This window comes from Schistocerca nitens, chromosome 6, assembly GCF_023898315.1.
Source record: "Schistocerca nitens isolate TAMUIC-IGC-003100 chromosome 6, iqSchNite1.1, whole genome shotgun sequence".
In the NCBI taxonomy this organism is placed as follows: Eukaryota; Metazoa; Arthropoda; class Insecta; order Orthoptera; family Acrididae; genus Schistocerca; species Schistocerca nitens.
Window position 1 is genome coordinate 243617549 of NC_064619.1, and position 18822 is coordinate 243636370.

At 39.9% G+C, this 18822-nt stretch overlaps 1 protein-coding gene across 3 annotated transcripts in view; it reads left to right on the plus strand.

Annotated features, from left to right (window-relative positions):
• LOC126263010 (EH domain-binding protein 1) overlaps nt 1-18822 on the plus strand; it is a 206933-nt gene that overhangs the window by 50489 nt on the left and 137622 nt on the right. For all 3 annotated transcript variants that reach the window (XM_049959974.1, XM_049959975.1, XM_049959976.1), the window contains exon 7: nt 10179-10242. In XM_049959974.1, coding sequence (XP_049815931.1) covers nt 10179-10242 — 64 coding nt within the window. The remainder of the gene's footprint in view (nt 1-10178; nt 10243-18822) is intronic.

The following is an 18822-nucleotide window of genomic DNA, read 5'->3' on the forward strand; positions in this document are numbered from 1 at the left end:
TTCAACGATTCTATTTGCTTCTCAAAGCTGCTGCATTAATATCTATGTCACTCATGTCTGCTGTGGTTTGATGATCGAACTGGGCCAGTACTCCTGGATACTCCTTTGTAGACAGATCATTTGAAAGCAGAGTTCAGCATTACTGCAGTAGCTTTGCTACCCTTGATTTCAGTTTGTGTCATTCATGAGTGCCTGGACTTGTAAGTTTTGTGGAAGTAATTAAATTCTTGTTAATGAAAATAGTGGAACAATGAGGATGAAATCGGTGAAGGTGTAGTAACGTGAAATTACATCAGTGCAAACTATTCAGACATGCTAAACCTGGATATTAATAAACTTATAGCGACAACTGAAAATTTACTATTTATGCCAGACTTGGACTTGAACATAGGTTTCCTGATTGTTATGAGGAGTCTTTTTAACGATCAGGCTATTTGAACATACTTCCAGATCTGAGTCAAACTCTCATTGTCACTGGTGTTCCACATGTTATTTCTGGACACTACGTGGCATGACAATTAAATAACTGGATTGGTGCTGTTACCAGTAAACAGTGAGCGCACTGTGCCAGGTCTTAACGTGTTTGTGTCAGTTGATGCCTCTCCACTCAGTGTTCTGTGGGCATAGTTAGACATCACTCAGTCCTCTGATAACAGACATCCATTAAAGTCCTTGTGCTGGCATCTGGGTGGACATCCAAAGTGTTCAGATGGAGCAACAAGTTAACCTGAAGTTTCTTGTGAAACTGGGGCAAACTCGTGCCATGTTAAAGGAAGTGTACGGAAGCGAATATTTATTGCTAATCCAAATGACGTGAAATGGTGATCAGATTTTTAGAACAATGAATCCTGGGTGCTTCACCAAGACAATGCACCAACCCATTCCACCTTGTCTGTAAAGGCGTTCCGTGTGGAATGCAGCATCACCATGTTGGACCACTCACTATATTCGCCGACCAGGTCCACTGTGGTGGTGGCTCCTTTTAAGTCCAGTTGGTGCTTAAGGGGACAAGATGATTTGACATTATGGAAGTGGTGAAAGCAAAAGTGCTGAAGGTTCTCAACAAGCTGACAGAAACAGCCTTTTAGCACTGCTTTGTGAGTAATGCAAAATTCTTATGGATTGTTGTAGGAATCAGTAAGAAGAATATATTGAAGGTGATAAATTTTGTGATGTAATTGGTGACAAAATGTTTCATAGCACTAGTGTGGTTATTAAATTGCCACATCTTGTATCATAGCTTCTGCCAAGGAGTATATAGTCATAGGACCATTGGGGGAGGGTGTAGATGGAGGCTTACCCTGCCACAAGATTCATGTACAAAAATTAAATGCATTGAGTGAATGAAATGATGGGGTGAAATCTGTGAAGAGGCAGTTTCATGAAGTGATACCAGTACAAACTGTTCTTTTTGTCAGGCCAGGACTTCAACTCCAATCTCCTGCTTTCATCACCATCAGTCCATTCTTTCATTTCGTCCATTAATACAGTGACTGCCAGTGATGCAACAAAACTGTCTGCTGTGGCCACCACCGGCCACTTGTTAAATTCATTTAATATATGTTGCTTGTGGCAATGTAAGTAATTGTTCTTCACTGCCTCCATTTCCCCATTGGTACTGCTCCCACTTACCCTGTTTATGAACCTCTGCTAGAAATGCATGGAAATGATAGATGAAAACACCATTGACAGTGGAAGTTTTAACTAGACATGGAAGTGTGCTCAGATAGCCTAATTGTTAAAGTGGGAGCTCTTGACAAACAAGAAATCCAGTTTTGAGCTATGACTGGCAGAATAGGTTTACTAACTTTGGTGCAGCTTACAGACTTTACATGCAACCAGATTTTTTTTCATGCTTATTGTCCTTTTTGTCCTTATTGTCCTTTATTAACACTCTTCTATGGCAGTCACTGAAGGCTTCACATGTACTCTTGCTCAGAACTAAATGTTTTTAAGAGTCACTAATGCCTTATGTGATAAGGAGACAACTCAACCCATAGTAGCAGTGTAGAGTTGTTGGCAGGCACACAAAAAAGAATGAAAACTTACTACCTTTTGAATAAATCCTTTGAGGTAGACTACACATACATACCTATCTTTGAATGTGTCAAATACCATCAGCAGAAAATTCAAGACACTTTTTTGAGCCGGTTTCTGACCTGTTTTCATGATAGACCTAACTTTTTTTATCTTGTATTATTTTGAGTAATTTTATTACTGCAGTTTCTTCTGTATTCAGTGTAGGTGTGTACAGGCACTCTCGGCATTTTATTGGAGTTTTTCTTCCTGTCCTTGCCTGTACACTTCCTTTGCTGCCCAAGTCACCATAAAATGCTTTTAACAGTCTTGCTTCCATCATCTTCATATAAATTACCTGAATTTTCTTGTAAAATACAGTGCCAGTATTCAGCAATGAGTGCAGTGAATTACTGGCATCTTTGTTGGCTACTATTGCCTTCTTGGATACAGCCAGCAATGTCTATAAATGAAAAATATTCATAAATCCATTTAAGATGATCAAATGTCAAGCTTAAGTGTATATTCATCCAATTACAACAACAACAACAACAATAATAATCTTCTTTTTTATGCCCAGTTAGAGAACATTTGATCTCTGCAAATGTGTGTTTTGCTACTACAAATCCAAATGCTTTGCATTGTCTGAAGATGTCATTTGTGGCATTCATTTCTCATAAGTCCTGCTTAATTTCTTCTAACTGTTAGTGATTTTTACCTTTTGTGAATTTATTATACAGCTAAGTATAAATTTCATTGAAATAATTTGTAGTGACATATGTTTATCACAAGGTACATTCAACATGAGCACCATTTGCATCCCGCCACAGCTCCCATCTCCCGGCTGCTGCATGAAAGACATTTCCAGGGCATTTGTGGTGCTATAGCTGCAGCAGCTTGTCTAATGCAGTCTCAGTGCTCTGCCAATGATATGATACAGTGTTGGTGAAATGCATGTCTCGTGATGTATCCTCAAATGTAGTAGTCCTTGGGTATGAGGAATTGAGAATGCACCACCCATATCATGTGTTCTGCATGCCCATCAATCTTCTCGGAAACACATCATTTAAAAGTACCCATATCTATGATGTTATGCACACTTTCATCCTGCACAAGCTGTGGTAAAAGAAACTGTTGCAACGTATCCAGATAAACTTCCCAACTGATGGAGTTCTCAGCGAGGGACAGTGGGCTGTAGATTTTGTCTGAACTTTGTTTACATGTGCTAATTTTGCATCAGTAGTTGTGCCGCCATCGAATCTGGCTGAATAGTGGTCATCTGAAGTAGGCTATTTTAAATAATGAGGTCCACACAAAGTTTGCAGTTCAAACACTTTAATTGCATTTTGATGTTAGATAACCAATATTTTAGGGCCAGATCATGTCTTGTCTATCATAATTTTTGCACAGATGAAGTGTTAGCCGCATACTGCACACAGTTGATGTCCTGTAATAATAATGTTTGAGTGCAGTAACTGAACATAGTTGTAATTATTCATGTGTTGCAAACATTTATAACTAACACAGTCACTGTATGGAATTCATAAGTAACTTTTCTTTGTATGAAATTCATAAGTAACTTTTCTTTGTATGAAATTCGTAAGTAACTTTTCTTTGTATGAAATTCGTAAGTAACTTTTCTTGAAATCTGTCAATTCTGTACGAAAACTATGTGCAGAGTCTGCAAGTATTGGAAGTAGCACTGTTCATATTCTGATCCTATCATCACAGTAAGCATGATTAAAGTTTGGCAAGTCCATAATAACAGTTAGGCACGGTACATATTCATACACTCTGCCAAATCCTCATCCTGTAATTGGCGGAGAACATGCAGATGGTACGGCATTTTTTTCAGCGCGTATAACAATACTTTATGTACCATCGAGCTTGGAATGTCCATTTACACTGACAATCGCCACACCGACTTTAGACTACGTTCAGTGCATATTTGCTCGGGGAGATCGGGGTGTTTGAATTAGTTCAATAATTGTTGAATTGCCTTACCAGTAGGTCCAGCTTTATGGAATCAGCAATAAAATCTCATCTGAACTGCCGCCGTTGGATAAGCAGCTGCAGCAGCAAGTCGTATACTCCTAGCTCACTCATTTGTTACATAGTTTAATTCTTAATTTCTTTGCGTGTTTTTGGTACTTGCATTGTTTAATTCATAAATTTTGGGCGTATTATAGTATTTGAGAGTTGTAGCGTCGCATTTTTAGTACCTGAATAGTGTAAAATCACGTAGTCTCCTTCCGCCGCCGAGCAGTGTGTCAGCAGTGCGCAAGTAGCAGCATTACTGCATTTACTAGGCAATCTTGTATTTTAATAACCGTTTAAATGTTGTCGATTTGCTTGCGCTCTCTGTAGATTAGTTCAGACGTTCTTTGAAAAACAGTTTTTAGCATGGATAGGGACTGCAACTGCTGTGTTCGGATGCAGGCTGAGTTGGCATCCCTTCGCTCCCAGCTTCAGGCAGTGTTGGCTTCGGTCACACAGCTTGAGGCTGTTGCCAATGGGCATCACTGTGGGGGTCCGGATGGGGGTTTGTCGGTGACGGCCAGCTCGTCCCACGCATCCCCCGATCGGACTACGACTGTGGTTGCCCGGGATACTGCCCGCATTGAGGCTGATCCCTCACCTGTGGTGGAGTGGGAGGTGGTCTCAAGGTGTGGCAGGGGGGCCAAAGACATTCCGGAGGGCTGAGCGGAAGGCCTCTCCAGTTTGTCTGACGAACCGGTTTCAGGCTCTGTTTCAGGCCGATACTGATCTTCGGCCTGACATGGCTGCTTGTCCTGTTCCAGAGGTTGCCCCTCAGTCTGCAAGATCCAGGCGGTCGCAGAGGGTGGGCTTACTGGTAGTTGGGAGCTCCAACGTCAGGCGCGTAATGGGGCCCCTTAGGGAAATGGCAGCAAGAGAGGGGAAGAAAACCAATGTGCACTCCGTGTGCATACCGGGGGGAGTCATTCCAGATGTGGAAAGGGTCCTTCCAGATGCCATGGAGGGTACAGGGTGCACCCATCTGCAGGTGGTCGCTCATGTCGGCACCAATGATGTGTGTCGATATGGATCGGAGGAAATCCTCTCTGGCTTCCGGCGGCTATCTGATTTGGTGAAGACTGCCAGTCTCGCTAGCGGGATGAAAGCAGAGCTCACCATCTGCAGCATCGTCGACAGGACTGACTGCGGACCTTTGGTACAGAGCCGAGTGGAGGGTCTGAATCAGAGGCTGAGACGGTTCTGCGACCATGTGGGCTGCAGATTCCTCGACTTGCACCATAGGGTGGTGGGGTTTCGGGTTCCGCTGGATAGGTCAGGAGTCCACTACACGCAACAAGTGGCTACACGGGTAGCAGGGGTTGTGTGGCGTGGGCTGGGCGGTTTTTTAGGTTAGATGGCCTTGGGCAAGTACAGAAAGGGCAACAGCCTCAACGGGTGTGGGGCAAAGTCAGGACATGCGGGGACCAAGCAGCAATCGGTATTGTAATTGTCAACTGTCGAAGCTGCGTTGGTAAAGTACTGGAACTTCAAGCGCTGATAGAAAGCACCGAAGCTGAAATCGTTATAGGTACAGAAAGCTGGCTGAAGCCAGAGATAAATTCTGCCGAAATTTTTACAAAGGTACAGACGATGTTTAGAAAGGATAGATTGCATGCAACCGGTGGTGGAGTGTTCGTCGCTGTTAGTAGTAGTTTATCCTGTGGTGAAGTAGAAGTGGATAGTTCCTGTGAATTATTATGGGTGGAGGTTACACTCAACAACCAAGCTAGGTTAATAATTGGCTCCTTTTACCGACCTCCCGACTCAGCAGTATTAGTGGCAGAACAACTGAGAGAAAATTTGGAATACATTTCACATAAATTTTCTCAGCATGTTATAGTCTTAGGTGGAGATTTCAATTTACCAGATATAGACTGGGACACTCAAATGTTTAGGACGGGTGGTAGGGACAGAGCATCGAGTGACATTATACTGAGTGCACTATCCGAAAATTACCTCGAGCAATTAAACAGAGAACCGACTCGTGGTGATAACATCTTGGACTTACTGATAACAAACAGACCCGAACTTTTCGACTCTGTATGTGCAGAACAGGGAATCAGTGATCATAAGGCCGTTGCAGCATCCCTGAATATGGAAGTTAATAGGAATATAAAAAAAGGTGGGAAGGTTTATCTGTTTAGCAAGAGTAATAGAAGGCAGATTTCAGACTACCTAACAGATCAAAACGAAAATTTCTGTTCCGACACTGACAATGTTGAGTGTTTATGGAAAAAGTTCAAGGCAATCGTAAAATGCGTTTTAGACAGGTACGTGCCGAGTAAAACTGTGAGGGACGGGAAAAACCCACCGTGGTACAACAACAAAGTTAGGAAACTACTGCGAAAGCAAAGAGAGCTTCACACCAAGTTTAAACGCAGCCAAAACCTCTCAGACAAACAGAAGCTAAACGATGTCAAAGTTAGCGTAAGGAGGGCTATGCGTGAAGCGTTCAGTGAATTCGAAAGTAAAATTCTATGTACCGACTTGACAGAAAATCCTAGGAAGTTCTGGTCTTACGTTAAATCAGTAAGTGGCTCGAAACATCATATCCAGACACTCCGGGATGGTGATGGCATTGAAACAGAGGATGACACGCGTAAAGCTGAAATACTAAACACCTTTTTCCAAAGCTGTTTCACAGAGGAAGACCGCACTGCAGTTCCTTCTCTAAATCCTCGCACAAACGAACAAATGGCTGACATCGAAATAAGTGTCCAAGGAATAGAAAAGCAACTGGAATCACTCAACAGAGGAAAGTCCACTGGACCTGATGGGATACCAATTCGATTCTACACAGAGTACGCGAAAGAACTTGCCCCCCTTCTAACAGCCGTGTACCGCAAGTCTCTAGAGGAACGGAGGGTTCCAAATGATTGGAAAAGAGCACAGGTAGTCCCAGTCTTAAAGAAGGGTCGTCGAGCGGATGCGCAAAACTATAGACCTATATCTCTGACGTCGATCTGTTGTAGAATTTTAGAACATGTTTTTTGCTCGAGTATCATGTCGTTTTTGGAAACCCAGAATCTACTATGTAGGAATCAACATGGATTCCGGAAACAGCGATCGTGTGAGACCCAACTCGCTTTATTTGTTCATGAGACCCAGAAAATATTAGATACAGGCTCCCAGGTAGATGCTATTTTTCTTGACTTCCGGAAGGCGTTCGATACAGTTCCGCACTGTCGCCTGATAAACAAAGTAAGAGCCTACTGAATATCAGACCAGCTGTGTGGCTGGATTGAAGAGTTTGTAGCAAACAGAACACAGCATGTTGTTATCAATGGAGAGACGTCTACAGACGTTAAAGTAACCTCTGGCGTGCCACAGGGGAGTGTTATGGGACCATTGCTTTTCACAATATATATAAATGACCTAGTAGATAGTGTCGGAAGTTGCATGCGGCTTTTCGCGGATGATGCTGTAGTATACAGAGAAGTTGCAGCATTAGAAAATTGTAGCGAAATGCAGGAAGATCTGCAGCGGATAGGCACTTGGTGCAGGGAGTGGCAACTGTCTCTTAACATAGACAAATGTAATGTATTGCGAATACATAGAAAGAAGGATCCTTTATTGTATGATTATATGATAGCGGAACAAACACTGGAAGCAGTTACTTCTGTAAAATATCTGGGAGTATGCGTGCGGAACGATTTGAAGTGGAATGATCATATAAAATTAATTGTTGGTAAGGCGGGTACCAGGTTGAGATTCATTGGGAGAGTGCTTAGAAAATGTAGTCCATCAACAAAGGAGGTGGCTTACAAAACACTCATTCGACCTATACTTGAGTATTGCTCATCAGTGTGGGATCCGTACCAGATCGGCTTGACGGAGGAGATAGAGAAGATCCAGAGAAGAGTGGCGCGTTTCGTCACAGGGTTATTTGGTAACCGTGATAGCGTTACGGAGATGTTTAATAAACTCAAGTGGCAGACTCTGCAAGAGAGGCGCTCTGCATCGCGGTGTAGCTTGCTCGCCAGGTTTCGAGAGGGTGCGTTTCTGGATGAGGTATCGAATATATTGCTTCCCCCTACTTATACCTCCCGAGGAGATCACGAATGTAAAATTAGAGAGATTAGAGCGCGCACGGAGGCTTTCAGACAGTCGTTCTTCCCGCGAACCATACGCGACTGGAACAGGAAAGGGAGGTAATGACAGTGGCACGTAAAGTGCCCTCCGCAACACACCGTTGGGTGGCTTGCGGAGTATAAATGTAGATGTAGATGTATTACAACCTCTGGCACTCCATCACAGTGGATATCTACCCTCCTGCACAGTTAACATCATGATGTTCAAATACCTATAACAACAGAACACATATTTAGTGGTGCCATGAAGCCAATTCTGAGTTTACAGGAACAACTAAAAATTTTACATTTGCAGTGCACCTGCAGCGTACTAGCATAATTATATGTCTTACCCTTACACCACCATTTTCTACAAAATTGATACTTAATTTCTTTACATCCTATATTAAGTAGTTTATAATTACCCTTGTGTCATCCATTCTATAGATGTGGCCATAGAACCTAAAGTGTCTTTTTCCTCTTGTCTGTTTCTGTTGCTGTGCACAGGCTTTTAATCCATATGTCATTTATACTGATGGGACCATATATTTTTCTGTGCATTTTTCACTCTTACTGTCCAATTTCATCAATTTTAATGTAATTTCTAAATCATTTAATGTGCCACATAAAACAATTGTCTTGTAATACTGACATTTCCCATAATGGGATATCACTCATTTGTTGTAGTGATTCTGTGTTGTTCTGTACACACTTTCTAAATTGGCTTTACTGTCTAGTCCACATGGTACTATGATTTCTGTGAGATATTTAAAAGAAGACACACTTAAAATTGTCCTATATTTCACTTGTAGTAGAAATTATCTGCTATTTTGATGTAAATTTTCCATCAAATGAGTCTCCTCATATAACATTTGAAGGCCTGGGATGCTATATCGTGTAATTTCTCTATGGCATACTTGATTTCTTTGTGAAGATAGACTGCCAGCAAAAGATTTTGTCTAATACAATATTAAACAGTAACAGAAAGAGGCCATTTCCTTGTTGAACTCCTGTACCTACTTCAAAATGCTTGGATATTTCACCAAGAAACTTCACTTGAGGTGTTGTGTCTGTGAGAGTCTCGCAGATTAGTTCTCTAGTCTTGCATCTACTCACAACTCTTCCAAAGTGTCCATGTAGAGAATTAATTCTTCTGCTGTGTAAGTAAATTAACTGAATCTTCTCGTGTTTTCACGTTATCTGTTTTTCATTTACATGAGAACCTACAGTTAAATGAATATTCTAAAATCTTCAGCAGACACCAACAAAGTGCAGAGTAATGAAAACATTTCATCACAATAAATAACAGCCAGTTGGTTAAAATAAAGCAGCCAATATACTACAAAATTTCTTAGTTTTAGTGAGTGATGTTATGGGGATATATATATTATATTATAATTTTGTTATGGTAGTCAGTCACTCTCAGGAATGAATCCACAGTTTCATATGGTACTTTCCAGTGAGAAACAATTTCTTCTTTGGTAAAAAGGTTGTGTTGTGAAACACTGTTCACTTTCATGAACTGAAGCTTTGACTTGAAAACTGCTTTCGAACACTGAGTAATATGTCACAAAAATACTAATGTGCCATCACTGCACACACTTTTGCATTTATACAGTATTGTATACAATAAGTGTGATGATCCAATTATGCAGAATTTCCAGCTATTCTTTCCTGTGTTTGTCTTACTCAGTATTGGTATAACATAGTTTTCACCATAAAGAATTTAAAATTTGCCATTACTGTGCCAACAACAGATGTGCTGAGAGTCAAGCATACTAATTGGCCAAGTAAGAAAAAATCAACAAAAATTCAATTATATATTACTTCTTCAAAGACTACATATTTTATTACTTCAGAACATGTGTCAACTGTACTGGAATTTCGTCTCCTGAAGGTAAATACTGCTGAACTAGCATCTAGTATGCATCAATAAAGGTTGTTTACCTGTTTTTTTAAGCTCTTATTTTTTTTAAAGCTCATGTTGTTGATTTTGTTGAGTACAGTCATTTCTTGTTTTCTTACTTGTCTGATCCACAATTTCTTACATTGCAGAGAAAAGGAGAGTACTCCCAAAAGAAAGTTGAGCTTGAATTTGCAGCCTCTGAATTTTGAGCAGGTAATCATTCACACATTTACCATTTGTGCATTTTGTTCAACTCTTAAAAATGGTTCATAGTTGATTGATACATAAGAAACTATATTTGTATGAGGGTGGCATTGTTTCTTTTTGGAGATTAGAGTATGCTGTCATACACGTGTTTAACATAATAAACAGAAGAAAGTGAAAACTACTTGTTGCTAGGTGGCACATCAAAAATATGCTGTTGTTGTTTGTTCTCAGAGTTATATATTCATTACAATCCTCAAATGCTTGATGTACCATTAATAAGAGTTTATAAGTAAAAAATTGGAGATAAATGTTTTGGACTGTGTGCTCAGTAAAAATCTACGTGGCAGACTATAGCATTAAGACATTAATGTCTTGTTTCTCTATGAAATTGTGAATTGTATAACAACAGTGGAAATTCCCAGATGGAGTAACACATAATATAAAGGAATGGCAACCATTCGCCTATTGCTGACTTACATGTGATGCACAGAACACACAACAGGAAGTAGCATTTAGACTAGCTATTGAGATCTTGTTCTCTCTAGTAAAAGGTACACACACACACACACACACACACACACACAAACAAACAAACAAACAAATGGGTTGTGACATTTTTTTCTATTTTCGTAAGTTGCATCCAGCTCAAATTACTGGTTCATCCTGGATGAATTCATGCACTGAGTAATAGCATTTCAGTATCAGCGCCCTCATGTAGCTTTCTTTTCAGTGGACATAAATTCAAGTGCATTAACTTGTTCCCTTTTTATTTAGTATAAACTTTAGTTTTCATATATTGAGGTGCCTGGGTATGAAGTTTTAGGTGGTGGTGGGAAGCATACAATTTTCTTTGTTTCTTTAAATAATGGAAAATCCAGGATGGAGTAATGACAGTGTTTGGAAAAGGATAGGTTGCTACTCACCATATAGTGGAGATGTTGATTTGTAGCCAGGCACAACAAAAAGAGTACTAAACATGTAAGCTTTTGGTCAGAAGGTCTCTGCAGCCAGAGACAGTAGTCGTGTGTGCGAGCTGCATTTGTGTGAATGTATGTATGTATGTTGTCTATTTCAGAAGAAGCCCTTCTGCCCGAAAGCTTTCATGTTTAGACTCTTTCTTTGTTTCTTGTATCACATGTATGAACAAAATAGTTTCCCTCAAAAGAATTCCTATTTGGGATACAAAAAGATAATAATTTCATAAATATATAGGGATGGGAGGGTAAGTTTTCTAAATAAGGGGTGACACGTGCTTCATCTTTTACAGTGACATTTTCCAAATGATTTTTTTCTATATCTTACGTATCTGCACTATTTTAAGTGAGTTTTGCCTGTTTAGTTTTGAATTTTATCAGGAGAGTCTTAGATTCACTAATGTCCAGCCCATTTAACTGAAATAAAGCTTGTAAGGTACTGAGTGTAGCGGTCAAATATTTGGGAATTTTTCTGCATCCTGATTTGTATGATTTGTAACTAACACAGAACTGTCATCTGTGAGAAAAACTAATGGGAGCTGATATGTAATTGTGAATCAGTAACAGAGAACGGAAATTGTACTGGGCCTGCTATGGAGCCTTATGGGAAACCCTGAAATATTATTTTCCACATAAAAAAAGCCCCATTACAATAAAGCTAACTCATTTCTTTCTTTTTGATGAGTAGGATTTAAGCCATTTTAGGGCACTGCCCCTAATGTTGCACTCGTCAAGTTTGTGAAAAAGCAAGCAATGGTTTACAGAATCAAGTGTCTTTGTGAGATCACTCTTATCTAATTATGTGCTTTTTTTCCAAACAAAACTGTTTACTGCATTTATGATGTTTTTCCCTTGTTGAAAGCCACATCGATTGTGTAGCACAATGGAATATTTTTGTGATTAAGTTTTGGGTCCATGAAACACAAGTTCTTCAAATATTTTGGATTTTGCTGTACTATCAAAATACAAAGTATAGGGCCACTTCCACAGGTTGCATCACAAGAACCAAAATATTGGAATGTGGGATAAAATAAGGACTCTCACAAGGGATATACTCACTCTCTTCACATATATGACTGACCCTCTGGAGACTGTAATGGCATGTCCAAAAGGATAATATTTGCTTTTGGCACTTGCTTATTAATCGTGGATCATAACTTAGTATAGCCAGATAACCAAAACCATAACGGAATAAACAATTGATCAACAGCAACAAAGTGTAAGCTGCAGTCTTAGAGAAACACAGATTGTGTCATTTGAAACAAATTACAATAAGCTAGAGATACAAAAAATAGACATTGGTTGTCTCTAATTAAATGGAATATTGTGTAAAATTTCAGTGCCCATGGCTAGAATACTAAAATAAAATCAGCAAGTAGATAAGATAACCAGTAAACCCAGTTATGCATATTTTACAATTGAAAGGTATCTACAATGTCACCCTACAGATAAAAATACTATCATATTTTTGTATACATATACTAGGTTTTCCTATAGTAACACAACCAGTAAAATGTTTGTCATTTAGGAAGAGATAGCAATGAGAATGTATGAATGCAAAACTTGCAGCAATAAAAAAAGGGATGTAAGGGAAAGCTTATCATTGCTACTGTTGAACTGTCAAAGACACAATGAAGTCAAGGAAAGTAAATTAATCAGCATACATAGAAATGTGAGTGAACAGATACCAATGCTAATATTCTCAAACAACAAAGTCTATTTGGTAAAAATGTAATGATATAGTAAAAATATTGAGTGGAGAAGATAGGTTACCTAATACACAATGTGAATTAAGAGTAAATAAAACATAGGTGAAAGGGTGGGAACATTGTAACAAAGAGAATAAAGATTTGCTATACTTGAAAATTGGAGAAGACCTAATACAATTAGTGGAGGAATTTTGATATCTGGAATTCCAAATTACTCGAGACACCACAGCCAATGGAGCTGTCAGAAGTAGATGTGTACTAGTGAGGAAAGCTTTTTGTGACAAGACTTTTGGCATCGGATATTGACTTGGAAAAAAAAAAAAAAAAAAAAAAAAAAACTCTTCAGATTGCATATATCAAACCAACTATTATATGGAAATAAAACTTTGACCAAGGTAGTACTGAATGTGAATAAACTTGGACGCATTTAAAATGTAATACTGTGTCTGCCATCGCTGCTACTTTTGGTACTATGAAAATAAAATGGGTAGATAAAGTAGATGCTAGAGACACATCAGAAAGATTTGAGGAGGAAAGAACTCTATGGAGAACCTTTGTCAGAGGAAAGAATATTTTGCAGGAGATAAGTGTAGGTACCCACAAACTAACTTGGCACTGGAAAAAACAAGCAGGGGCAAAAAAAGATAGGAGCTGATAAAGATTAAAATGTCAGACACATTATTCGGGATTTTGCATGTAGTAGATACAGAGATGAAAAGATTACCACAAACCAATAAAATATGCTGGATTATATAATACCTTTGAAATAAGTTAAACAATGGAAAATCCAGGACGGAATTATGACAATATTATGAAAAGGATTGATTGCTACTCAGTGGAAATTTTGAGTCACAGACAGGCACAACAAAAAGACTACATTCTGGCCTGAGCTGCCGAAATTGGTGGTTGTGTGTGTGTGTGTGTGTGTGTGTGTGTGTGTGTGTGTGTGTGTGTGTGTGTGTGTGGGCGCGCGCGCGCGCGCGTGTATGTGCGCGCGTGTGTGTGAAGTGTGCTTGCTTGAGTGAATAAGTGGTGTCTTTCTCTTTTTATGATGAAGGCTGTGGCCAAAGTTGTATGTGTAAGTTTCTTTTACATACAACTGTCTGCAGCTTAGTGTGTCATCTTTATGGTAAGTAGCTAGCTATCTTTTCCTACATTGTAGACTGCTAAAAACTCTCATACACCTGACCACTGTCTTTGTTTAAGAAGTACAAGTGTGAGGTGGAATGATAAGTTAGAAGTGGCATGCATGCTAACCCGGAAATTCAATAATGGCCACCAATGCTGTATAATTAGCATGTCTAAGAACCAATGAAGGCAGTAAAAGTATGAAGAAAAGCAGTTCAAAATGAACAACGTTAAATTCAGATCAGGAATAGAAGTGAAAATGCACCATTACTAAATCTGGAAGCCCTTTTGGTTGAAAGTGTTTGAGATATAGAAGAAAAAGAAAAACTAATCACCATCAATAGGCTGGCTTAAGGGTCACCCTCATATATATACAAAACCAAAATGCTGTTGTTTTTTCTGCAATATTTGTGGTAAATGCTGTGTATTAATATAGCTTGCCCATTTTGAATTTTTCCCATTTTTCTACTTTTTCAGTAACATTATTTTCTTTTGTTCCTCTTAAAGTTACTATGCCTTTCTTTCTGTGCATATCTTGATGAACACAAATATCATCCCAGAAATTTACATGTATTTGTTTATCACTTACTCATCTGCAGAATATGAGTGGTTGTCTTTCCTTATGCTGGAATTTATGCTTCGATATAAGGTTTTCTTTAGTTTGTACAGCTTTCTTCTTAATTTCGCAAATCTGTTTGTGTAACACTTTTTGTAGTATGTTAATTGCATCAACACTTGAATTTTGAAGGTCATTGTTTTCAGTCATTGATGTGTTTGCAACAATCTTTTATTTTAATTTTATTGTTTGGTTGTATATTCTATAGTATTGTGTATGAATTACACACCATGGAGATTTTACAGTTTATAAATTCTTGCAACACTCGCACATAAGAAAATATCATAAACACGATAATAATTACTGTATATATTGTGGGGGGAAGAAAATCAGGATGGACTGTAAGTGTCTGTAAGAGGGTAGATAACTATTTACAAATCGAAGAGACCTCCAGGAGGAGGCACACACATTGAGGAACTTAGCTTTCAAAGCCCTTTGTCAGAGTGGGTAAAGTGCTAAAGTCAAGTCTGTATCTTTTAGTAGAATCTCACATCTGCTCAATAGAAAGTAGAGTACATTAGCTACTGGATTAGGCAAGCAGCTTCTTGTTCATTGTGAAGTCAACATTCTGCAGAAACGATGGAATGATCCAGTGTATTGCTGAACACAAAGTACTGTAGTTCTAAGAGGAAAACTATGTGCCCATATATGATACCCCAGAAGGTAAAAGTATAGTTTGTATGCATGGGGCTTTGAGAGATGTACAAGGGATTCAGTTATATCTCACTTCAACATTCCACATATATACCTGAACAGCGTACTTTGTGCTAGAAAAATCTGTTACCTTGTGTTCTTTGTGATACACTTTCACCACTATATTGGCACTTATGACTATGTATTGCGGTTCAATATTCCATATTCTGTGTGGCCACTGATGATGTACGAGGTGCATTCAAGTTCTAAGGCCTCCGATTTTTTTTGTAATTAACTACTCACCCGAAATCGATGAAACTGGCATTACTTCTCGACGTAATCGCCCTGCAGACATCCACATTTTTCACAACGCTGACGCCATGATTCCATGGCAGCGGCTAAGGCTTCTTTAGGAGTCTGTTTTGACCACTGGAAAATCGCTGAGGCAATAGCAGCACGGCTGGTGAATGTGCGGCCATGGAGAGTGTCTTTCATTGTTGGAAAAAGCCAAACGTCACTAGGAGCCAGGTCAGGTGAGTAGGGAGCATGAGGAATCACTTCAAAGTTGTTATCACGAAGAAACTGTTGCGTAACGTTAGCTCGATGTGCGGATGCATTGTCTTGGTGAAACAGCACACGCGCAGCCCTTCCCGGATGTTTTTGTTGCAGTGCACGAAGGAATTTGTTCTTCAAAACATTTTCGTAGGATGCACCTGTTACCGTAGTGCCCTTTGGAACGCAATGGGTAAGGATTATGCCCTCGCTGTCCCAGAAAATGGACACCATCATTTTTTCAGCACTGGCGGTTACCCGAAATTTTTTTGGTGGCGGTGAATCTGTGTGCTTCCATTGAGCTGACTGGCGCTTTGTTTCTGGATTGAAAAATGGCATCCACGTCTCATCCATTGTCACAACCGACGAAAAGAAAGTCCCGTTCATGCTGTCGTTGTGCGTCAGCATTGCTTGGCAACATGCCACACGGGCAGCCGTGTGGTCGTCCGTCAGCATTCGTGGCACCCACTTGGATGACACTTTTCGCATTTTCAGGTCGTCGTGCAGGATTGTGTGCACAGAACCCACAGAAATGCCAACTCTGGAGGCGATCTGTTAAACAGTCATTCGGTGATCCCCCAAAACAATTCTCTCCACTTTCTCGATCATGTCATCAGACTGGCTTGTGCGAGCCCGAGGTTGTTTCGGTTTGTTGTCACACGATGTTCTGCCTTCATTAAACTGTCGCACCCACGAACACACTTTTGACACATCCATAACTCCATCACCACATGTCTCCTTCAACTGTCGATGGATTTCAATTGGTTTCACACCACGCAAATTCAGAAAACGAATGATTGCACGCTGTTAAAGTAAGGAAAACGTCGCCATTTTAAGTATTTAAAACAGTTGTCACTCTCGCCGCTGGCGGTAAAATTCCATCTGCCGTACGGTGCTGCCATCTCTGGTACGTATTGACAATGAACACGGCCTCATTTTAAAACAATGTGCATGTTTCTATCTCTTTCCAGTCCGGAGAAAAAAAAATCGGAGGCCTTAGAACTTGAATGCACCTCGTACTTGATCTCATGCTCTTATCTCTTCACCGAGCGAGGTGGCGCAGTGGTTAGCACACTGGACTCGCATGCGGGAGGACGACGGTTCAATCCCGTCTCCGGCCATCCTGATTTAGGTTTTCCGTGATTTCCCTAAATCACTTCAGGCAAATGCCGGGATGGTTCCTTTGAAAGGGCACGGCCGATTTCCTTCTCCATCCTTCCCTCACCCGAGCTTGCGCTCCGTCTCTAATGACCTCGTTGTCGACGGGACGTTAAACACTAATCTCCTCCTCCTCTTATCTCTTCAATTAGAAATTAGCAGACATAGTCATGGAGATGATATCTTCTGTACCACACAAGAAAGGACAATTCATGATAGACTGGTTTTACATTGTTGTTCAGCAAATAATTTGAGTGTATGCTGCTGTACTGTAGCTGATCTGTTCACTAGTGTGGTCAGAGTTTGATAACTATAACCAGTACCACATTCATGCTGTTAACCATGGAATTACACTGCTTGTGGCTTTACTTGTGATCCTCTTGACCATGGCACCAACTGAAATACCAGTTGCAGAGTTGGAGTGCACCATGCTTTTTGGCCCTGATGATCTGACTAAGATAAGATGCAGTGACAGCAATAAATACTTCCCTTTCTTAAGCAAGACTGTTTCTCAGCCAGCCAATGAAATGTCTGAAGTTATGATGAGCACGTGACATGCTGAACTGTTCAAGTCACTGAGGAGTTTTCTTTTGCTCCAGTATAACTCGGCTGTACATCTCGTAGAAGTAATTGAAACTGATTATCTCATAGAAGTAATTGAAATTAAGAAATCCATCTTGAAAGACTGAAGTTAGTATTGTATAATTGTAGAAATAGTAAAATCAGAGTCAAATAATAAATTGTAGAACATAATGAATACTCTATCCGAACAGGCCTTGGAAGGCCCAACAGAACCGACTGGCCCCTGTGTCATCCTCTCAGTGCAGTGGATACGGAGGGCTATGTGGTCGGTACACTGCTCTCCTGGCCATTGTCAGTTTTCGTGACCAGAACCGCTACTTCTCAGTCAAGTAGCTTCTCAGTTTGGCTCACACGGGCTGAGTGCACCCTGCTTGCCGATATCGCTCAGCAGACTGGACGGTCACCCATCCAACTGCTAGCCCAGCCCTGAAGCGCTTAACTTCGGTGATCTGTTGGGAACAGGTGTTGCCACTGTGGCAAGGCCATTGGCCATAGTGAATACTGCTATCTGAATAACCTGCCACAGTTAGACAAAGAATTAGCCTCAAATTACACATACCTTCTTCCAGTTTCACCAAAATCATTTCCGAGGCTGCACCAAATTATATAATGCAGGGTAATATTTCAGAGAAATTTATTACTATCCTTCATGTTTCATTTACATAAAGGGTACTCTGCTGAGAGAATCGTCCATGATCTCATCAATAAAGTGTTTGTCAAAATGAACTTAAAAAATTTTCCATTCACAAATGAAATAATGAAATCCATTCACTCACATACAGTGCTCTGTCTGTATAGACATTCTGCAAGTGCCTACAAATATCTGTGAATACCTGGTTTTGTGCGAAAGAAACTCAATGTCGGCTCTGTTTGGAACATACCCCCATTACAGATGTCATTTTGACAGTTATGTAGAGTGCTGCCACCTATCGAAACTTCATGAAACTATAGGTGCTGAAGCGGGAATATTTCACGATGTCCCACAACAATTTTCTCATTTTTTTCAACTGAAATTGGCTCAGGTAAAAGATATTGCATCACTTATTAAATGTTCCTCACACATTAACATGTTGATGCAATCATTACAGGCTACTTCACTTCTGTAAAGTATACTAATAACCTGTTACAACTAATACTAACCTCTTCATATCGTTAATCGTGGCACTTACTTAAGGGTTACATTTTTCTAGACTTTTCTCTGTATGCGAAGACCACTGACGGTAAAGATTATAAA